At 39.4% G+C, this 22,095-nt stretch overlaps 4 protein-coding genes across 8 annotated transcripts; 2 read left to right on the top strand and 2 right to left on the bottom strand.

Annotated features, from left to right (window-relative positions):
- Nucleotides 1–262: 262 nt before the first annotated feature.
- LOC119993399 lies at nucleotides 263–7,319 on the top strand. Of its 4 annotated transcripts, XM_038840540.1 has the most exons (10): nucleotides 263–394; nucleotides 680–747; nucleotides 1,379–1,650; nucleotides 2,363–3,023; nucleotides 3,615–3,814; nucleotides 3,906–4,150; nucleotides 4,740–5,449; nucleotides 5,528–5,609; nucleotides 5,848–5,947; nucleotides 7,183–7,319. In XM_038840540.1, exons 2-7 carry the CDS (start codon nucleotides 727–729, stop codon nucleotides 5,435–5,437), a joined length of 2,097 nt encoding a protein of 698 aa, XP_038696468.1. In that variant the 5' UTR covers nucleotides 263–394; nucleotides 680–726; the 3' UTR covers nucleotides 5,438–5,449; nucleotides 5,528–5,609; nucleotides 5,848–5,947; nucleotides 7,183–7,319. The 4 variants fall into 4 exon arrangements, with proteins under 4 accessions (XP_038696468.1, XP_038696466.1, XP_038696469.1 ...); XM_038840538.1 differs by having other exon boundaries at nucleotides 4,740–5,609; XM_038840539.1 differs by lacking the exon at nucleotides 263–394 and adding an exon at nucleotides 416–605 and having other exon boundaries at nucleotides 4,740–5,609.
- LOC119993401 (leucine-rich repeat extensin-like protein 3) lies at nucleotides 7,277–9,705 on the bottom strand. Its single transcript, XM_038840542.1, has one exon. It carries the CDS (start codon nucleotides 9,613–9,615, stop codon nucleotides 7,729–7,731), a length of 1,887 nt encoding a protein of 628 aa, XP_038696470.1. The 5' UTR covers nucleotides 9,616–9,705; the 3' UTR covers nucleotides 7,277–7,728.
- Nucleotides 9,706–11,899: 2,194 nt separating this feature from the next.
- Nucleotides 11,900–14,364, bottom strand: LOC119993398 (FCS-Like Zinc finger 11-like). 2 transcript variants are annotated; one of them, XM_038840537.1, is made up of 3 exons: nucleotides 14,163–14,364; nucleotides 12,490–13,607; nucleotides 11,900–12,394 (listed from the first exon to the last, which is right to left on the bottom strand). In XM_038840537.1, the coding sequence occupies exons 2-3, from the start codon at nucleotides 13,557–13,559 to the stop codon at nucleotides 12,304–12,306; spliced, it is 1,161 nt and encodes a 386-aa protein (XP_038696465.1). In that variant the 5' UTR covers nucleotides 13,560–13,607; nucleotides 14,163–14,364; the 3' UTR covers nucleotides 11,900–12,303. The 2 variants fall into 2 exon arrangements, with proteins under 2 accessions (XP_038696465.1, XP_038696464.1); XM_038840536.1 differs by having other exon boundaries at nucleotides 12,490–14,364.
- Nucleotides 14,365–17,952: 3,588 nt separating this feature from the next.
- Nucleotides 17,953–20,567, top strand: LOC119993397. The gene is made up of 2 exons (XM_038840535.1): nucleotides 17,953–18,201; nucleotides 19,793–20,567. Exons 1-2 carry the CDS (start codon nucleotides 17,994–17,996, stop codon nucleotides 20,434–20,436), a joined length of 852 nt encoding a protein of 283 aa, XP_038696463.1. The 5' UTR covers nucleotides 17,953–17,993; the 3' UTR covers nucleotides 20,437–20,567.
- The last annotated feature ends 1,528 nt before the right edge of the window (nucleotides 20,568–22,095 follow it).

The following is a 22,095-nucleotide window of genomic DNA, read 5'->3' as shown; positions in this document are numbered from 1 at the left end:
AATCTTTGCCACCCTGGTCAGCTCAACCCAACATTCACAGGTCCAGCCCAATGTTCGCCAAGCCGGATCGCATGCTCAAGATCCGCAGATCAGCCTTGTGGACTTGTAGTAAGCCAACCCAATATTCGCTCAGCCCGGTCGCATGCAACCTTGGCCCAGCTCGGTCTCAAGTTCCGGGGTACGGTCGTAATTTTATCTACCAAAACTTCACGAGTGTACCAGATAATTATAGCCGTTACTGACCGTAAGTCCGTAACACCGACGAAGGTAAAAGACCTGGAAACATATGAACATTTTGGTAATTTGACCATCGAAGAAACCCAGAGACTCTTCTCCCCCAATCAGTTCTCTCGTATCAGTTAGTTGCAGACTCGCGGGACGAAGTTTGTACAAGGTAATTCAAGCTTCTTCGCTTGATTCATTCTCTCTCGTTTCGTCGCAACTCTTTCTTTCCTGGCTACTGCTTTTCATTTTTATCTCTTTTTGTTCTCTTAATTGCTCTTGGAGCTTTAATTAAGAATCTCAATCGCCGGAGGGTTTTTTTTAATTCCACTGAATATTGTCTACGTTTTGCGGCGAATTGAAGTGATTTCGTGTAGTTCTTGGTAAATGGGCTGCGTTTTCTATTTTCCTGATTATAGTTATGTTCTTCTATACTTAGCATTCGAATTTGGTGCAGGATAAGGTAGGATTGACGGTTTATGCTATTCAAGTAGTACAGGAAGAATGAAGGGCCATGAATCGAAGGTAATTGGGGTCCCTCTCACTTGATCAATCTTCCCTAGTGTAGCAGTCTCTCTTCTTTTTCTTTTTCCTTTTTGTGTTTTTTTTTTCCTTTTCCTCTCCCTTTTTGGTGTATCCATTATCGTCTAAAGCAACTAGTTAGTCCGGGTTTTAAACTAGATATGAGGTCTTATATTTTATTTCAAGATGTTCTCATGGTGATCCTAGTTGGAATTAAGTTTCACTGAACAAGTCTGTCGAGTATCTGAATACTGCATGGCAATGCAATGAGGTGATCTGATCAGTGATTGAAATATAATCTTTTTATTGATTCACATTTGGTTAATCGCAGTTCTATTTCTACTTAATTTTTGTTTTTTGATATGTTCAGAAATCAGAATTGTTTGTCGATTTTGTTATCATTTACATCTACTTTATATGGTATTTCTAGCTCTCATCAGACCATATGAGACTTCTTCATGAAATAGAAATGCCAATGATTATATTGAGGTTTTTTTTATTTTATTTTTTATTTTTTATTTTGAACATTTGATATACCGGGAAACAAAACAAGAAAGATGCAGTATTGAGTGCTCTTTATGATTGGATCCAGTAGCGTGTCATGTGGGGGGTTCCATTAATGTCTTAAATGCAGATGCCAAGAATGGAAGACATTCTGAACCTTCCAGTGCAAGATCCTCCTTTCGCAGACTTTTCTGCTGCTCATATAAAGTGGGTAAAGGTAGAAGGAGGTCGTCAAGGTGGTGATGATATTGCTCTTATCCCTTTTGCTAGAGTGGACGATTTTGTGAAAGGAGAATCTTCTCATGCAGAATGTCCTGCTAGCTTCCGTATTGAATCAAGGAGAAAGAGAACTGAAGGGAGCATCAGCAAACCAAGAGTTGATGGCTTTCTTGAATATAGACTGTATGTTTTAATCCTGTGGCTGCTGCATTGTTGCTTCAAGAGCATCTTCTTTCTGACTTTTGTAAATGAAAACCAATATGTCAATGAAACGGCTTGATTTCTTTATCATGTGAAAGATGCTTTCTGCCAATGACGATCCTTCTTCTTTTTTTCATTTTTTTTCCTAAGTGGTTTATCATGTTTTGGAAAATGTCTATTCATTTCTTATCAGAGCTTACCTATCTTGCGTAATTGTCTCTATACAAAAGAAAATTCCAAAGCTAGCTATTGAATGTAACACCTTTAAAGCTCATTCTATCACTAGAATTTTGAAGGTTCCACGTAATATGCTTTCTCATTATGAAACCTGTATGCTTCATTGTAACCCCTAAATGACATGTTAGTTGTATATAGTGATTTTTAAGATACGGCTCACAAAGTGAAATTCTAAAAGAAATGTTCTTGTTATATCACCTTTAGGCTTTAGCACATATACTTCTGCTGATTCTATATGTTTCTATACTCTTTTCAGCGTAGATTTCATTATAGTTGTCCTTGAATTTTGATACGACATTTAATTGCATCAGTTGCAGCTCACATGAGTTATGACGCATTAAAGTATTATTATTAAAAAATGGTTTTAGTATTGTTATCACACAATAACGTGTGGCATGACTTGGAAACTCCGAGATACTAAGTCTAAGTTCCAAATAATTTTGGGTTGATTTTTCAGATACTGGTGTTCATATGGTCCTGATGACTTCCGAGATAGTGAGTCTAACATGGGTGACGATTCTAACATCAAACCTACAAGTGGAAAGGGGAGCAGGCCAGGGAGGCGTCATATGATGAGAGGTTGTCTTTGCCATTTTACTGTAAAGCGTTTATATACCCGCCCACTCCTGGCTCTGATCATTTATAATCAAAGAAAGCATGTGGACAAAACAGGGGCCCCATGTCACGGGATCCTTGATCAGGCTGCTTTGGGAACAAGAGCTATGTATGCTCCACGAATTTCTGAAGAATTACGCCAGAAAGTTATGTCTATGCTTTATGTTGGAATATCCCTAGACGATATAATCCAGCACCATGCAGAGGTGGTGCAAGGGCACGGTGGTCCTCACAACCGAGATGATTTTCTCACTCGAAACGATGTTCGGAACATGGAAAGGGTTGTTCGTAATTCTTTGCATGAATTGCATGAGAATGATGGAAGCAGTGTAAAGATGTGGGTGCAGCGGCATCCAAAACATGTTTTCTTCTTCCAAGAAGCCTCTGGTGCAGAACCATTTGTCTTGGGAATACAAACAGAATGGCAGCTGCTACAGATGGTCCGGCTAGGAAATAATGGTTCTCTAGCTTCTCATTCAACATTTGGTTTGAAGAAATTGAAGGTAATTTACTCATTTTCTTGTTTTTCTCTCATTTTCATAATCTCCTATTATTACTGATGCAAGCTTAGGAGATTATGAAATATCATTTTTCTTGATTTTTGGAAGAACCAAGTCAACCTGCATTTATATGACAATATAATTGACGTACCCGAACAATAATAAACACTTCCTTTATAATATATTTCTTTACAAAATCAGTTCATTGAGCTAGGATCTTCTCCTTAAGGCTTTCTCTCCATGGGCCTTGGACCTTCTTCTCTCTCTCATTTTCAACTGTAATTGGCTTGGCCTGAATTTTACAAGGAAAAGTGACGCAATAAATACTTAATCAAACCTTGGCTAGAATCAATGAAGTTTATTAATTACTGTTTAAAGAAAAAACTACCTAGTGATGAATTGAAATTACCCAAGACTTGTGCAATTATTGTATTATTTTTGTAATATGTCGTGGACATATGATATTGACGACATATTCTTGCAATTATTGTGGTGCATGTGTTACTCATATTATTGCTGGCTGTTTATCTCTAGCTTAAATTAATTGATCGTGATTGGTGCCTTAAAGAAACTATTTTTGCCATCTCTTGACAGTATCCTCTGTGCACTTTACTGGTTTTTGACTCTTCCCGGACTGCGATTCCAGTTGCATGGGTAATAACCTCCTCTTTTGTTGGTCAAGATATCCATAAGTGGATGGATCCTCTTGCTGAAAGAATCCGAGTGAAGGATCCTACTTGGAGACTAAATGCCTTCTTAGTTGATGATCCTTCATTTGAGATTTCCATTGTGAGGTAAACTTTTCGCAGGGTGGCTTTCCGATTTGTTTACTGATTTTGATTTTATAGAAGGTATTGCGAATGCCATAATCATGTTCACTTGCAGAGAGATCTTTCAGTGTCGGATCCTATTATGCACTTGGCACATTCGCCGTGCTTGGACAAAAAGTATTTTAAAGAGGAGCTGCAACATAGATGTCCAGAGAGAGATTGTTAAGCACTTGGGCTTGATTTTGTACTCCACTAGAAGTAGACCAAATACTATGGATGCGGTTGAGGATTTCATGCAAGTATTTGTTGATCAATGTAGCTTCATGGATCATTTCAAGAGCCAGTGGTTGCCAGTTATAGGTCTCTGTTTGCTTGTGCTTGAGTTCAATAAATAATTACATGTCTACGTTATTTATTACATGTCTACGTTTGACCAGGTTGGAGCTGTAGTGGCCCTTAAGAACTAACTAATTTCTCACATGGATTCTTTATCTGAACAAAAGATATTCTTTGGGATAAAGGCTTTGATAATGATGATGAATGACTAAGAATTGACTTTTTCTTGAAATATATGATGTATTTTTCTTTTTCTGCACTTTTGATCACACTCTGGGTGAGAGAAACATTGTGGTTTTTACATGGCATAGGCCAATAACTTTCACCTATAAATTTGACTATGAAGTTTGCCCAGGACTTTGTAATGTTTTGACATCTTCTCTATCCATCAAATGGGGTGCAGGGCATCATTTCAGGTTCACTTGTGTGAGTGTGTGCTTACCAAATTTTAAGAATGAAAATAGTTGTTTATGGTTCTTGGTGGATACAGGATCTGTTGAAGCAAACTTCATAATGACACAGAATGACCACTGCCTCTCAACATTGTCAACTAGTAGATTGCTTAATATGTCGGTCCAACTGTTTGCTCTTAACCTGCTTTTTTGCCTTGCAGAGTTTTGGGTTAATGGCATAAGGTCTCTTCCAGTAGCAAGTGTAGAGGCATTGGCTGCAATTGAGTCCTATCATCTGAGATTGAAATCCAAGCTTTCTGATGAGAAATGTACTAATTTCTGGCAAAGAACTGATTGGTTGATCCACGCTTTGACCACTGAATTTCACTCACTGTATTGGTTAAATCAATACATTGAAGACACCGGGAGTTTCACAAGTCTTAGGGATGAATCTTTCTCAAACAATGCCTGGTATCAGGCTCTGCATATCCCAGATATTGATGTGATTCTAGATGAGCATAATCTCCATCTTGCAAAAGTCATCTCTCAAACTGATAGAACCGCGGCATATACTATTTGGAACCCTGGTGCTGAGTTTTCATTCTGTGATTGTCACTGGTCAATGCTGGGAAATCTCTGCAAGCATGCAATCAAGGTGGCAATCTTATGTAAAAGCCGCCAGGTTGCAAGGCCCTTGTTGGCTGCTCAAGTCTATCGGCAGACTCTACTCTCCCTTCTGCATAACACCCCTGATGATCCGTTGGTTCTTGAGCATGCGATTCTACATGCAACTCGCTTGCAACAGGATATTAAAGGCTTAGAAGATTTGTCTAATAGCGGGCTTCTCCATCCTTTATCCTCTGAGATAAACTACCAAACAACTGACAATCTTATGATTTTTCCACGTTCCGCTGACTAGGACATTGAAAAGGTAATTGGTTGTTTGCATAATTCATGGTTCTTACAGGTATTTGAATGAAGTTTTGTCGTTGATCTGCTGGCAAAATAGCTCAAGATGCGTCGCAGTTCGCATCGACACCTCTCCAGATTCTGACATGAAACCTTAAGACTCTTGACCTGTCACTGTGGAGGTATGTTAGGGCTTAGCTTTTGTAATTATTCACAGTAGTTCCCTAGTTCTCTTAATCTTCTTATCACCAGGGTAAAGGAAGTAAAAAAAAAAAAAGGAATTGTGAAGAAAAGTGGTTTACTTTCTGACAATCAGCTTTGCTTAGCCTTTGACAAATTTGGTCTTTAAAACCATTGTTTTTAATTGATGGATTTCCCCATTTCTTTCAAGGTAAGAATATTTTGAATTTTTGGTTGCAGTGAACGTGATATGCAGTTTTAATATGGTTGCTCATCTTAAAAGGAAACTACCTTCTGTGCCAGACTCCTGTCACTACACGGTCCTCAGACTTCAAAAAAGGTAATATGAGGTTTTTAGTGCTAAAAGGAAGAAAATCAACAAATATCTTTAGTTCTTAGCCATTAATCTCTCATAACTGAAAAGGGCATTCCTCCTCAAGTGATGCAATAAACTTTTCATGTTTCGTTGTTGTTTCTTTTTCACTATATTCCTTGCTATCGATTTCTCAACAGTTAAAATGATTCAAAGTTGTGCAAAAATGAAATAATCTAAACTACAACAAAACTTATTCATCTGCATACATGGTGCCATAAAAATGTTCAAAGGCTATAATTTACATATTTTGACTGGATACAAATTATAACAGTATGGCTAATTAGTGAGCCTAAGCATGTTAACAGATTTTTTTTCAATAGTTACGAAATTTTAGGGATTTCATGCATCTCTTGAGGATGTTAAAGAAGCATAAGAAAAGTCTAAACACAGGAAACTCAGCTCAAGCATCCATAATGACCAAGATATTTCATACGAGAAAACCAAAGAGAGAAGAACACGAGGTTCACAAGTGCAACTTGTCTCATTTAGCTGATCCTTTGCTCAAAATCTAGTTGCAATTATAGGAACACAACATAATAAATAAGAACCATTTAAAACCGGATCTGAAGAGACGTTTAGTTCTTTAAGTTGTTGGAATAGCCAAACCATGCCTTTGGCCTCAATACTGTACTGTCTTCACCCTGAAAATATCAGTTGCTTATGGTAAACCGAAGCATTCAAAATCCACGTTAAATGGACTGGACAAATGAAAAGAAAAGGGGGAATTATCTTTGAAATTTCTCAGAAATGTTGACCTCACTCTTATGGTTGATTAAGTGCTGTCTAACAATATGCCAAATCGTGGTCTCTGCGCTATTCTAGTTCTAGGTTGGTTTTTGTGAACATGCCTTTATTTAAGCTAAGGTCCGTGCTTAAATTGGCAGTGCCATATATTTTAAGGCAAGTTAGATGTTGAAGAAGCAGAAAGGCCTTTTGGATCAACCTACTGACGTGATTAAGCACTATTGAAAGATTTGTATTCGTTTATAGGAAAGTATGAATACATAGCTATTGATGCACTTTCATAGATGCACATGCTTGCATGCATTGTTACTTGGGCTGGAGCTTACAGTCCTTCTAATAGTTAATTATCTCTGCTATTGGTCATTGTGAAATATAAAAAATGCTGCTATCAAATTGATTGGAGACTTGAGGTCGAACCTCATGAAGTTCAAAAAACTAAAATTTTCTTGCAACAGATATCAAGAACTGGTATCCGTCCATGTACCTAGAAGATTGGTGGCATGAAGTAGTGTTTCATCAAAAACGATGTGACCATAAATTGTAACAAGTGAAGAAACAAGTTCAGCTGTGATGGAAATTTAATGTTGGGTTTAGAAGTTGAGGCACAATAGAGCAGCGGAAACTCTTCTCATCGTTGATCTCTGCTCTTCATCATAGCAGCAGTATCATAACTAATATGAAACTCATCTCTCTAATTACATTCCCTGAAACCTACTATCTTCTAATTCCCACCTTACCGTTATTACCAACTAAAAGGGCATGCATGAGAATTCTAGTATTGAAAACTTCTCCCATCCATCGTCTTGCCTCACTTCTCTGTCTCTCCTACCCCTTTCCTCTGATTGAGTTGACTCATGCAATTCCTATGTGATTTATAATTCACATCCTTGCTCTACTTTCTTCAGTACGTTGATAGTGAAATATGCAAGTAGGTTATTCTGGAGAATAAATGGTGAGAATGTATGAGCCTTTGGTTATTGGTAGGGAAGGATCAAACTGCATCAATAAAATGGTGGTGGCGGCGGAGACATATATGGTGACCCTATTATTGGCGGCAACGGACCATCATTGAATGGAGCTGGTGGAAATGTAGGTGAAGGTAAAGGAGGTGGCGAGTATTGATTAGGTGGGGATGGGGGTGGTGATTGCTGCCCACATGGTGGAGGTGATGGAGGTGGTGGAGGGTCTGTACATGGAGCTGGGGGTGGTGGAGCATAAATCGGTGGTGGTGGTGGTGGTTGATAGTTATTAGATGGGGGTGGTGGAGGTGGTGACTGTGGGGGTGGGGGTGGAGGTGGAGGTGGAGGTGGTGGTGGTGGTGGTGGTAAGTGTATGCAGGGTGGTGACACTGGTGATGGAGGTGGTGGTGAAGGTGGCATCAACGGTGGTGGTGGAGCTGGTGGCAAAGGTGGCGGTGGTGATAATGGTGGCAATGGTGGTGATAGTGATGGAGGAGGTGGTGAAGGGGGTGGGGGTGATGGTGATGGTGATGGAGGAGGTGATGAAGGTGATGGTGGCGGCGGAGGTGGTGGTGACAATGGAGGAGGTGGTGGGGGTGATGGGGGTGGTGGCAACAAAGATGGTGGGGGCAGTGATGGATTTGGTGGTGATGGTGATACTGATGGAGGGGAAGGTGGTGATTGAGGAGGTGGATAAATTGGTTGAACTGGCGGAGGCGGAGGCAGGGGACGACCTGAGTGATGGCACTTGATTGCACTACACTGTATTTTCCGAGAAAGAAACACTTTACACTGCAACGTGGATCTCTGCTTTGGCCTGCCTCTCAAACAATTCCTGCTTTCATCAAAATTATCCAAATCCAAACATCCAGGCGGCTCGCCAGTGAAGAAGTTGTAAGCAAAGCTGAAGTTCTTGAGATTTGGAAGCGAACAAATGCTCTCAGGTATAGCTCCAGTTAGCATGTTGTGAGCCACATTTAGCTGCTCCAAGTTCAACATCTGTCCAATTGCGTATGGTAACTCTCCCACAAGTTTGTTATAGCTCATGTCAAGTACTGTCACATTCTTTAGCAACCCAATCTCTTTTGGTAAACATGAGCTCAAACCACTGTTGATGAGAACCAACTCATTCAGGGTTTTTGCCATATTTCCTAAACTAGCTGGAACACACCCATGAAAGCTGTTGTGCGCGATAACCATGACGGAAACCGGCGAGTTCCCCACGTTATCAGGTAATTTGAAAGCAAATCTGTTGTTATTTATGAATATTGCATCGAGATCTTTATCAAAGAGAACTCTAGGGACTTTACCTTCAAACTCATTGAACCGAAGATCAAGGTACTTGAGTTTTGGCAGACCAAGGACAACGTAAGGAAACTTGCCTGCAAATCTATTGTTGCTCAGATCAAGCTCGAAGAGAAGCTTTAGATACTTGAATCTTCTTGGAAGTGTCCCGCAGAAACGATTTGAGTTGACGTGAAACAATGCAATATCCGTGAGGCTGCCTAACTCTTCTGGGAGGTACCCAGCAATGTCACCATGATTAAGATCAATGCCAGCTACAGTTTCGATCGATTGGTTGTCTGGAGCTGGGGCGCAGAAGACGCCTGTGTAATTGCATACACTGGATCCAACCCAATTAAACGTAACGTTCAGAGGATCAGAGATTATGGCTTGCTTCCATGCTTGAAGGGCAATGTAGGCACTTCTGAGTCTTGGATTATCAAATGTGAGAGAAGCAGGTATGCTCACAAACTCACCTCTAGAACCATATTTATCTCTGTAATACAATAGCTGTCTTTGCTTGATGTATGATGCTTGTACATCTGTAAGTCCAACATTGCTGTAGGACGAGACCCGCGAATCACCGGTAAGGAAAATGAGTACTGTAATAGTGATAAAGACTGGAATCTGAACCTTTGTCTTCATCACACACACACCAGTGAACCTCTATGGATTTCCTTTCTAGTGTAATAGGATTGCTTATTTTCTATTGTGTTCTTTGGTTTCTTTCCCTCTCTTTAGATGGGTAGTGAGATCAAGAGAGAAGAAGGAGGATAGATGAGAAGTGGTGGTGGAGAGGCTTTGGCGCTTAAAAAGTGGGATTTAGAACTAAGCAACTGTCATGGTGTGTTTTCTCTGCTGGTTTTTCTGGTGAAGCTTGTGGTGTGTCTCCTGTCCATAATAATGCGGCTATATTTTCTGGTCACGCGTGGAATGCCAACAAAAAGTCATATTGAATCATTGAACTGTATTATACCCTCTGTTTTCATGAGAAATGACACTAAAGGTTCACTAATGAAAGTTTTGTTCTTTTTGTAAGGTGGAAATTGGAATCCACACAGACACAGTTGCCCATCGAACAACTGAATGGTAATAGAAACACCCTTGAGACTTGAACTCACAACCTCCAGTTTACATTATGAATTATCGCTGTGAAGTTCATTATCTCAGCCAACGACATGTTCACTAACGGAAGTTGATATCATATAACCTAGTGTATGTATTTTTTTTAGTGAGTATATCACACTTTGTATGTATTTGGCTTTAAATATTGTATTTTTTTTTATAATTTAAGTTGAAGAGAGAAAGGGATTTGGTATCACACAGTCTTTGCCATGGAAAGTAGGGGGGGTCCTAAACAGAGGCTATGCGTCCCACAATTTGGGGTCTGGGAGTAACATTTTGCAGTATTTGCCGGAAATGTCAGTGTGACCAAGGACGAGTCTTATCGGGGACAGTTGCCATTTCTTGCCAAAATGACCAAACCTTCAAATAATAGGGACCCTCCCTTCAAATCACAGCTAAGAGGGCCCCTGAATTAGATGTTATCACAAATATTTAGTCCGTGCAAATTTAAAAAATTGTGTGAATCTCATTGATGAAAAGATTGGAGGTTTGTGATTAAAACGGTCGGATTGCAATAGAAGTCTACTATAAAGGTCTTGAACTTCGAATTATATGCTAAAATGCATAAAAATGCTGTTATTTGTTTCTAAATTCAACCATTATAAATCACGAGTAGCTCAAAAGGTATTAATGTGTGTAATATCTTATAAAGATCTCGAATTCGAGTCTCTCTTTCCCCGTATTTTTTTTAACCCTCTCCCCTATATATTTTTTTTAAAAAAAAGCCCATAATAGTGAACGATGAGCTCTCTCATAGTCTTAGCCGTCGTGATTATGCCAAGTAGCAACAAACGCAATCAGTGCGTTGATCAATGTGGGTCCCAAACTCCGCTCCGTTTCAAGCAATTGACGTGATCAAAGAAACAGAGAGCCGCATGTGAATAATGATGGACGGAGGGTCCACCAATTCAAAATCTTGAACGTCTCTCTCTCTGTCCCTATTCTCTGGGACGGAGTTGTCGGCGCCTGTATTTGAGCATCAACCGCGTCGCTCGTGACTCTTTCATGCCTGCCCCCCCCCACCCCACCTGGCCACCTGCCTGTTTTGGCGGGTGAGAGCCTGTGCCAATGTTACTGGGTCAAGTGGGCCTCTTTGGATTGAATGGGCTTAACCCAACAAGTAGTGAATCAGGCCTCCTTGTATTGACTGGGCTTGATCAGTTATTATAAAGTATGAACCCACACAGCTCTCAAGAATCCAATTTAAGCCTACTGTGCAGTGACTGCATCAGGCCTCTTTTTATTGAACTGGGCTTAATCTAAGTACAGGGCTTAGCCCAATAAGTGCAACGTGCAACAATGCTATGAAACTAGGAATCACGGACATGGGACACGAGCACTCTGACACGAGAATTTCAAAATTTGCACAACACAACAAGGAAACACATATATAAATATATATATATATATATAATATAAAAAAAATTAAAATAAACAAATACTATAATGTTCGAGCAGCCGCGTCGGATACCAGTACGTCTCCATTTTAAAAGTATTTGTGCTTCCTAGCTATGAACCTTCTGTGATTACTCAGGACAAAATCAATTCTAAAATGGAGACGTATCATTCCCTTGGATGCGAAAATACGCATCCACAACCACTTAATCCATATATATGGCTAGTGATAATGATAACTAGTTCTTCATCATCCCTATTCATTGACAACAGATTGACACTTCTCACCAACACTGAAACTGTTAATGCATAGTTCTATCTAAAGCATAGTCCAGATGAATTCTGGGTCAAAATTGTAAAGAAACAGCATTGCCATAAACCACAGCAGTTTGTATAAAATGACTTTATATTTGATGTAAAGACGAGTCTGAATTTTGCAGGCTTAATACATTAACTCTGTCACAGAAGAGATCAAAGGGAAGTAACAAAAGCCATAGGAGAGCCATAAAATTTGGCCACTTCCTTTCTTCATGAACTACAAAGATCTGTCAGATAAATGCATGGCAAAATCAAATAGCCCATGAGAGCTGAAAGACAAATGGCAACTGCAACCATGTACAGAAACGATCATCCATGGCTGCTAGCTAACAGATGCACATAAAACAGCTCTTTGTGAAACAGATGATCTAAAAGTGACCACTTCCCATAAGACTTTCATCAATAATAGGAGTGCGGCTTAGGCAAGCAACTCTATGGATTGATGAAAATGCCAGCATCAGAAAGTTCTCCACCATCATTAGACGTGGGAGAATCCTAGGAAGATTTGTAGATGTCTTCCTCCAATGCTTCATCCATCATAATCTCCCGGGAACGGCAATCTAAGGTGCAAAATGCTTTCTCACCTCTGAAAGAAATTGAAATGAACAATTAACATCAATATTCTCTCTAATTATTATAATGCATAAAGTCAGAAGGCTAGGATGTATGACTAGGGCAAACCTGTAGATATAAACATCTTTCCCCTCTTCCAGTTTCTTCCCACAAAAGAAACAGAAGCTTAAAAAGTCACTAGAGTGGAAAAGGCTTGCAGTTTTGGGGCCAGTATCTGTGCGTTGCAAACCAGTTTCCATCTCTCCATTTTTCCCAAAATTGCTCAAGTCATTATTGTGACACTCTAAAATGCGGTCACCAAAAATGTGTGTTTTTTTGGGGTTAGGACCATGCGAAATTACGCAAGTGTAATCCTCAGAAAGCTCAATCTCGCTTGTTGAGAGAGACCCAGAAACTCCATTGCCAGAGCCAGAGGACAGTGGAGCCAAAGTAAGATTTGTGTGAGAATACTTGTTTGAATATGAGGCTCCTCCAAACAATTTAGGAGGAGAGTTCACATGGTTGGTTATTTCCACCAAGCAAAAACTTCCCAACCCAGATTTAGGAGTAGACCGTGCCGAAAATGACCAGCAGGAATCCCATGAAGAAGACTGGATTTTTCCAAATTGATCAGGTTCTACTAGGGTTTCCCCAATTTCAAAGAGAACATCAGAGTTTCCCTTTTGGGTTGAAGATTTGTTCTTTGTATGCGGGGAAATAGCAAAATTTCTAGGCAATGACTTTGCTGCCTCAAAAGAATTGATTTGAGTTTGACAATCTGGGATTTTCACTCCCACTCTCTGTCCAAAAAGAATGTTCTTACTCTCTGATGATTGCAGAACTTTGCTGGATGTTTTGGTATCATCATCAAGAGAATCAATAATGCTTAAGCCTACTTTACCAGAACCCCAGCTCTTTTGTTGCCCATATCGGGGTGAGCTTGGGGACCTAATGGAGTTGCGTAGATTCTCGAGCACCCGAAACTCCAATGGTGATGTTGGGCTCCTAACAGAGTCTGAATCTAATAAACCCCTAAGAGTTAATCCTACAAACACACCAGGTATGCTGAGCAAGGTGCTGTTTTTCTGTTTATGGCCACACACATCCGATTGGATATAGGATTCGGAAACAGAATCAGACTTTGCTAGTTGATTCATTGGTTGATCTTTCTGCTCAGACCTGGTCCTCTTTCTTAGCATTCTCTCAAAACCCCTAAATCCCTACTTGAAATACCAGAAATCCCTTTTCTGTGTAAAGAATCAACAGATTCGAATAAGCAACTGAAAATAATCAGTAAGAACTCCAAAACATCCCAAGAGCGTCATCAAGCATCAAGTGCACAAACACAAAATAGATTAAACAATATCAAAGCTTTCACATTCATCTGAAATCAAGAAGATAAAAAGAAATATGGACATGTGAAAAGATATATAAGTTATGTACAAACAGATGTTTTTCGCTGCAGTGATTCCAAAAACCCCAAATGCACCTTCGATTTTCTACAAACAAAATCCCAGAATGTATTTTCATATATCAAGATTCATGCAGAGGTTATGGGGTCGCGAAACCCACAGAAGAATTAAAAAATAATTTGAAGTTTAGATAGATGCCCAGATGAGGAATCGCAACGAAAATAAATCATCCATGGGAGGTCAATAATCAAGATATCAAAAATACCGAAAACCCCATCAACAAAAACCCACAGTGTATAGAACCCCGAACGAATAATCATCAAGTACAAGAAAAATAACCAGGGAACCGAAAAAAAACGCTGAAATCAGAGAATGAATGAGAAAGCACACCTGGGTGTTTTCTTTTTTCTCCTCTCAGTCTCTGAGAAACTTCACAGAGATGAAAGTTTTAGAGAAGTGACCCAAATCCAAATAGAGTATTAGACTCTGCACAGTGTGTGTGTGTTTTATATCTCGTGAAAACTTGCACAGTACTCCGCTCTCCCTCTCTCTAGCATTGCCTCAAAATCAGCGAACCAGTGAGAGCTTCTGAAATACTCCTCCCTCACTTTCTCCCTCCTCTGCCACTTTATACTTTCTTTATACGAACTCTATACGTATAAACTACCAACTTTATACGTAATTGGTTTGATTATTTTGGTGTCAGTGAGAGTCTAGCTTAGCTTTGTTGGTTGATGCGGGAGTAATTATTGATTTACAGGAAAAAGACGAGACAAAAAGAGGAAAAAAAAAATTGGACAAAAGGATTTGCTTCAGTCAGTTTACTTTTGCACCCTTTCGTTGTTGAGTCCGCACTAAACGACAAACCTGGCTTCTGTTTTGGAGGTTTGTTTATTGCAACTGACAAACGGTCACGGCTATTTGACGGTCGTTGCTTACCGGAGTTAACGATTTCAACTTTAATCGGTCCGATTTTGCGAGGTAGAAAAGCAAGTTTGAACTTCATTTTTAATGATGTGATTTTCTAGATTTGTGATCTTCTTAGGATACTTTTTGTTTAATTTAATTAACTTTTGAGGTATTGTCGGTTACGATTCTAAGGTAATATCGGGGTTGTCTTTTAAAAGGCATTTCATGCTCATTTATAAATCATATAACTTTGTACTCTCTAAATGATGTCAGACATTTTTCATGTTCTAACACTTTCTACGTTTATAGGCTTGATTTGCGAGGCCTAATAATTGGACTATACGAGTTAAAGTCCATATGATCCACATCACTTGTGGATAGTATATCTATTAGGACATTCGAAAAGACTAATAGGTGACCAAACAGGTGGAGGTCTTGTATAGGATCAAGACTATGTTATGATATCGTGTTATAATATGAAGAATTGGAGAAAGATAAGAAGAAACAAGTAGAGAGAAGTAGGAGATGAGAGTGAGAGAGAGGTTGGGCCCAATCACTTGAGGTGCTTGTAGACTCCTGAATCTACAATGGTTGAAGTAGGGTTGTCTGCCATCTCCTGCAAGTTGGTTATTTGACGAGTAAAAGTAGTTTTTTAAAAATGGTAAAGTAAGGTCTGTAAAGTAGTAAAAAAGGAAAGATTGAGATAGGTTAGGCGCCTGGAAGGAATGTAAACTTGTCATGTATTGCAAGGAGACGAGGAGAATGTCTTTATGGAAAATACATATGCATGCTTTAACCGATGATGTAAGGAGAGAATAATTAAATCCGACTTCATCAAACCTGTAAAGTGGGGTCATGATGAAGCTGCCATGCCATTCACACCAAAGGAATCAGTTTGTAAGTGGGGACAGGCCAAAAGTTGGAATGGCGTATGGTAGGTCACTGATTGGTGCCATGCTAGGCAGTTGTCAGATCGTAATACCTTGTTGCGCGTGGATGTTAGTCTTGCAGGTTAGTATCGCGTATGTTGTGGGTGGTAGGCATGATGTAAGCTGCAGTTATGTCTTATGGATGTCAGACTGTTTGACATGTGATATGGGCGGTTGGGGGGCCATGGGCCTTGATCTTTGATGGACCTGTAAAATAAACAAGGATATTGGGCTTGAATCCATAGACAAGAATATTGGGTTTGAGCCCATGTTAGTGGGCTGCGAACTTGTTAGTTAACCACATATATTCGGTTTAAGCCTCATAGTTAGGAGATTGGTGGGCCCAATCGATTTGTGGCCACTACGGTGTTGTCTACTATGAGTCTAAAATCCACATAGGTTAATCTTTTAAAATACACTTTAAGTGTTAAGGTGTTGAACTCATTTTATAAATCACATTAAGCGATGTGATGCATTTTTCATCTTCTTACAATTTTAAATTTGATTCATAAATTGTAACAATTATATTTGCTACAGGATTAAGTACCAAATAACAAGTAGAACAAACAAAAGGACAATAGAAATTGTGAAAATATGAAATGAACATGAGTGCAATATAGTAAATTACGATATCCGAATCATTAGTTGGAGAGATAAAGATAATGAACATGTTTGGCTGTGTGTTTCAACTGCGTTCAGTTACACCGCACCTCACAGCACCACAGTTTTTTGTGACACGCCAAACAGTTTTTGCGTTCCAACTCACCTCACAGCACCACAGTTTTTTACCTCACAGCACCTCACCACACCTCACAGCACTCCCAAACGCTTACAATGTGTATCACTTTAATGTCTAGGGTTCAAATTCCCCACCCCATTTAAAAAAAAAAACAGTAAATTAGGATGTGCAAATAGAGTTTACCAACCCCGCAACTTCACAGTCAAAACGTCTCACTTTCTGTTAAGTCCCTCTCAAATAATTAACGGAAGCAAACGCCGGTAAGTGACTGTTAACTAATAATTGGCTGGTCCCCCTCAAGGATGCCACGTCAGCTAGGGTTAGCCTTTGCTAACCAGAGTTAAATAATACTGACTCAAAGTTATCATTCTCCCTCTGTTTCCCTCTTTGTTTAACTTTTAGGTACTGTCCCTTTTTTGTCGTTTTGCGTGACTCACCGTTACTTCGACCATAAAAACGGCCACGTGTACGTCTATTGTCACACATCTCGGTGAAATCGAACGGCGCAAATGCGAAGATTCTTTTGAAACGGACCGCTCACCGACGGTGTAGCTCTCCCATTCTTCCTAGTTCCTACTCCCACTTTCCAGTACTACAAATTATATCACACTTTTGGCGGGTCCCAGCGCCCCCTTGGGGCCCTACGCGGTTATCATCTCTCTGGGTTGGGCTTAATTTCCAACTGACGGTGCACTATGTAGGCCCAGCTCCTAATCCGAGAGAGCTAGGGCTTCGATAAGCTACTTTGGATTTCAGGAGCAAAATTGAACAATCATTTGTAGGAGTTAAATGTATAATAATTACGCGAAAAAATGGCACCAAGAAAGAGAGTAATGCTACACCCAAAATATGACTTCAAAAGATCTCCAAATTCAGGGATGGATGCATAAATTTATGTTAGGATGGGCATTGAATTTTTTTGGGATATTTATTAATTATTTCTTCAAAAATATGAAAAAATAACACTAAATCCAAAAGTTTATATAATAACGATAAGTAATAATTGACAATTAACTTATAAATGTAGTCGATGAAAAATCATATTTTGAAAACGTTTCATAATAACCTTAGTTGGAATAGCATCAAAAGAGGCAGAAGAGAAGAGGGGAAAATTTGGGTTGGGCCAAAGCATATCAGGATGGACAAAGGCTGGGATCCAGGGTGTGCAAAAGTGGATTAAAGGCCCGAATTTTTTATTTAACCAAAAAAATTTTTGAGGGTGGGCAATCCAAGAGTGTGTCTGCCCACGGCCAAATCTATGTGGTGAAATTAACCATTAATTATAAATACACATGTAAAACTCACTTAACATATGACAATTCACATTAATTGGGAATCTCAAGCATTATTCATAGCGCAGCAGCCCATAACCCGCTTCATCTGTATGGACTTCGAGGTCCAATCAGAGCATAACCCAAAAGGCCCGATTTAGAATATATCAACAGACTTAGCCCAGCTCATGGCCTCATACAACCGCTCGTCATTATGGGCTTCTAGGCCCAATAGAGAGGAACTGAAAAGTCAGCCCAAATATTCATTGTCAACGTGGGCTCTACGGCCCAATTCGGGTAACCGAAGCCTAAATACTAAATATCTCAACCGAGTGGGTCTGAGTCCCCTCTATCGGAGCTGCAATTCGCGAACATGGCAACGAGCAGCAGGGAATCTAGAAGGAGAAGGATCGTTGAAAGAGGATCCGACCGTTTGGCTCTCATCACGGGTCGGATCCAGAACGTTCCTGCACCTCTCTCTTCGTCGGAATCTGTTCAAGAGCTAATCAACATCGACCGATCTCAGCTCTTGGTTCCTCAAGATCAGGAAATACAACCCTCTTCAACGAATCAAAACAACGGTACCCTTCTTTATCTCTATCAGTATATGGATTATGCTTACATTTTTATAAGGATTTGGTGTTTGTTTGGCGTTGGATTTCTTCTTATAATTGTTGTTCTGTTATCCATGGTTGTGTTGCTTGTTTTACTTGTGATTGAATGATAATTATTTGTGTATCGGAATTTGATGAATTTAGAGAAATACATATACTTTTGCATTGAGGTGTGATGTTTATTGTATAATTGCTTGATGTAGCTTGAAAAGATTTCCCTTTTAGTTAAATTCTTCTGTTGGTTTACTATGCTGAGCATTCTTATGATGCTAAATTGAATTTAAGTTTGATGTTAATTGATGCTAAGATCATTAGATCAGACTGTCTGACATTTTTGAATTTCTAATTTTTCTCTGACCGTTAATGTTTTCAGTTTTCATAAGGCTGGCATGTGTGATTCAGGAACTCAATCGTAAGAATATGAGTGTCGTGTTCTTGATTTTGACTCAATTGGAAACAGGTGGATTGAGTTTGGGTAGGTTACAAGTTTTGATTTCTTAGGAAGCAAGGAAGATGTATTAAGCAGTAATGGAAACTTAGGGTAGGTCTTCGGAAAATTCAACAACACCATCCGGTGCACTGAGTATTGATCCTATTCTAATATAGTTTCTATAGATTAATAGAATTATTAGAAAACAAATCCTGGTTTACAATCTTTGTTGAGTGGAGGGCCTGGAGGTGGAGGCTGAAAGGGCATATTTACTGATCCTTACACCCACTTTTTTGGGAGGCTGGTTATGTGGTAGAATCTGTAACCCTTAGGTTGTATTGAAGTATTCTCAGAAAATCCATTGGTGAAAAGGGTTTAAGTTCTAGGTCTGTCGGAAAATTAGTTCATGGTGTCAAGGTTGGGTTGTACGCTGGAGAAATTCAATGTACTTCTCACTTATCAGCATGATGAAGATTTCGTCTTCTGCTTTAAGTTAACACTCTTCTAGAGTGTGTTACTTCTACTACTCTTTTTTTGTAATTCCATTTTTTAGTTGCAAGATTGTGGTCTTGAGGATTTAATCCCGACAGGCTTCTTATAAGTTTATGAGACTCTTGATAAAAAAAGATTGCAGTATGAGTATGTACGATTCCCGAAAATGGATAGACAAAGAGTTATTGAAATAAATCAGTATTCTTCTTCTTCTTCTTTTTGCCTAAAATGCATCAGTTCCCTAGTTTACTTTTTTTACTTCCCAGACTTTTGTGTGATATTTTTGATAGTTGATTGCTTTCAGTTGTAGCTTTGGTGTAGCATTTTCTGGTGGAATGGTTGCTTACTTGTAGTGCAACGCGTGGTATAGTAATTAGAATTTCAAATTTGCTGTGCGGAGGGTTCTGCATTTGTAAACTTCGGGCCTTGTGCCTTTTCCCTTTCAGATAGCCGAGTAATTGCGTTTTATATTTCCATTTGCAACTGGATACGGCAATATAGCCACTAGGGAAGGAAAGAGAGAAGTAAGGTTGTAGGAGAGATAAGGTGTTTCTACTTCCATTTGTTTCTCCTTACTGTGCTTGTAAAAGAGTGATATTTTAATTTGTAATGCTTATGGGCCTCACTTGTGTGCAGAGCCTCCTAATGGCGAGGGTGAAGCCTTGAGCTCTATGTTGCTGAAAGGTACTTACCAAAGTGGAAGCAGTGTAGGACTACCCTTGTCAGAACATGTCTCGAGTGTTGGAGCCCCTGTAGATCCCAGTCCTCATATTAGCAGCGTTGAACAATCATCTCTGGTCATGTCCGCAGATCGAACTTCATCAACTCCTCATTCAGGCACAGATTGGCCAGTAGAAAGTCAGGCACACTGGCTTAAAAATTTCAACCCAAAGCGAATAACCTCTGCCATTGCAGCTACAGAGACCACACGGCTTTTTTGTTCCGTTGCCATAGCTCTTTTAGTTGTTTCTTCACATCTAGGATCTCTTCTCCTCGGCAGCAACATAATGGAATTCATTGCAAGCTTTAGGCCTCTTCATCTAGTTTTGTTGACAAATCTAACAGTTGTCATATATCGGCTTGTTTTCCACAAACAAAGAGGCGCGGAAAGGCCTGGCAGAGCTGAAAATAAGATCCTGACGACTGACGATTATGGGTGGGCTCAACAAATGAGCAATGCTTTGGAGCTGGGATTGTTGATGAAGGCGGCAATGGATGCAATGCTCATTGATTGTAGTGTATATTTAGTACTTGTCATATGTGGTATTTCATTTACTTGAGGATTCAGGAAGCAGGTTTCTATATATTTTAAATAGTGTCATTCAATATCTGTAATCAGATTTGCTATTTGGTTTTTGTGATTGATTTGTAACTACCGAATTCTGTGGCAGTGTGAGCTGCTGTTTTGCCAGTCGCGCAATTAATTTTCACAATGACTCGTTTTTTGAAAAGGGTTGAAACCTTGCAAATGTTAAACTTAACGTCACGAAAGCAATTTAAGAAATTATAAAGATTGGAAAACATTGGACTATACCGCATCATTATGCATCAAATTTATGTCGTCGGAACACATCATAAATAACTGGTGATCAACTTATTCAACACAAAACAAAGATATGAGTAGATCAACATATGATGAGGAGGAAGAAGGCGAGAGAGGCTCGACACCGTCGTTGTTGACACCATCCTTCACAATGACTCTTGGAATATACAGTCATGATCATTTTACAAGTAAGTAGTTCGTTGGGCATGACCTGATCATTTTGAGCTATCAAAAAATGTCTCGGACAAAAATGAAGTACTTGGAAGATTCTATACGTGCATTATACACAGATTTATCGATTATTGGACCAGGCCTTTCTAACATGGGCCTGCATTCTTTTAACCCATTACTATTTGAGCCTTTTACAACTAAACAAGGTTGAAAGTTCCAGCAGCTGAATTCTGAATCATCAAACAAGCACATGAAGGAAGCATCACAAGTTTGGGTCTAATTCTCTATTAAAAATTTAGGTTGACAATAAGAGGTTTGTCCTCCTTTATAAGCTAGACTCCAAACCCACCATATTCCGACGTGGGATTCTCATCAAACACCAACAACACTCAACAGATACCAAACTGACTAATAATACAGTTCCAATAACCCTTTTTTTAAAAAAAAAAAAAAAAACTGAAAGGATGATTGCCTGGATCACATGGTCCATTTCATAATAGGGGAGGAGAATCTACAGCAAGAAAACTAATTTTAATCATCATTAGGCCTGGAAAGCTTAAACTGTAGAAAAGACCAGTAGAGCACCTTTCTGCGCGTACCCATGGACGAAAAGAAAGAAAGAAAAGGAACAATTTTCTCTACATTACAATACACACAAACACACGCAAATGAGAGTGATGATGTCCCACGTCAAGCAAATTTCTTTGGAGTCATCCCAATGGGTCGAATGCCTTGTAATTGCCTGGTGCATGTGGGACGGGGGACTTCACATGCCCAAAGTTTAGGGATGGGTGTGGCTGGAATGATTCCAACCAATTCCATCCATCCCAACCATTGACAACACTTGATTGATAAGGTAATTAAGTGCAATCAATGATGATGCAATGACTGGGATGGGTGGAATTGGCTGGAATCATTCCAGCCCCTCCCATCCCAAAGTTTATCATGTAGTACGGTGTCCAATGTGACTAGGGGTTGTTGGACCAAAGGTCCTACATTTTAATTTTGATGATTCAATTTATTGTGATTTTGGTAAGTCAAAAAGAGAACTCCTTTATTTGATTTCCTTCTCCATAATTCATGGCTTAATGGCTTCAATCAAATATGGTAAGTCTTTCTTTATTTGAAATCAAATCTCAACCAACTTTCTCTCCAAATATCTTTGCATAGATAGGCTAATGTGTATGTAAGTTTCCAGCTCAAATAAATATCATATAGTATAATA

Source organism: Tripterygium wilfordii, chromosome 23 (assembly GCF_013401445.1).
Source record: "Tripterygium wilfordii isolate XIE 37 chromosome 23, ASM1340144v1, whole genome shotgun sequence".
In the NCBI taxonomy this organism is placed as follows: Eukaryota; Viridiplantae; Streptophyta; class Magnoliopsida; order Celastrales; family Celastraceae; genus Tripterygium; species Tripterygium wilfordii.
Note: the sequence above shows the minus strand (reverse complement) of the source record. Positions and strands in the feature narration are given on the sequence as shown.

Bases quoted from the DNA above. Each gene is read 5' to 3' on its own strand.
- LOC119993399 (XM_038840540.1), top strand. From the start codon at position 727: ATGAAGGGCCATGAATCGAAG. The intron at 748-1,378 runs GTAATTGGGGTC...TCTTAAATGCAG, and splicing joins TGAAGGGCCATGAATCGAAG to ATGCCAAGAATGGAAGACAT. The intron at 1,651-2,362 runs GTATGTTTTAAT...TTGATTTTTCAG, and splicing joins GGCTTTCTTGAATATAGACT to ATACTGGTGTTCATATGGTC.
- LOC119993401 (XM_038840542.1), bottom strand. From the start codon at position 9,615: ATGAAGACAAAGGTTCAGATTCCAGTCTTTATCACTATTACAGTACTC.
- LOC119993398 (XM_038840536.1), bottom strand. From the start codon at position 13,559: ATGCTAAGAAAGAGGACCAGGTCTGAGCAGAAAGATCAACCAATGAAT. The intron at 12,395-12,489 runs GTTTGCCCTAGT...AATTTCTTTCAG, and splicing joins AAAGATGTTTATATCTACAG to AGGTGAGAAAGCATTTTGCA.
- LOC119993397 (XM_038840535.1), top strand. From the start codon at position 17,994: ATGGCAACGAGCAGCAGGGAATCTAGAAGGAGAAGGATCGTTGAAAGA. The intron at 18,202-19,792 runs GTACCCTTCTTT...ACTTGTGTGCAG, and splicing joins TTCAACGAATCAAAACAACG to AGCCTCCTAATGGCGAGGGT.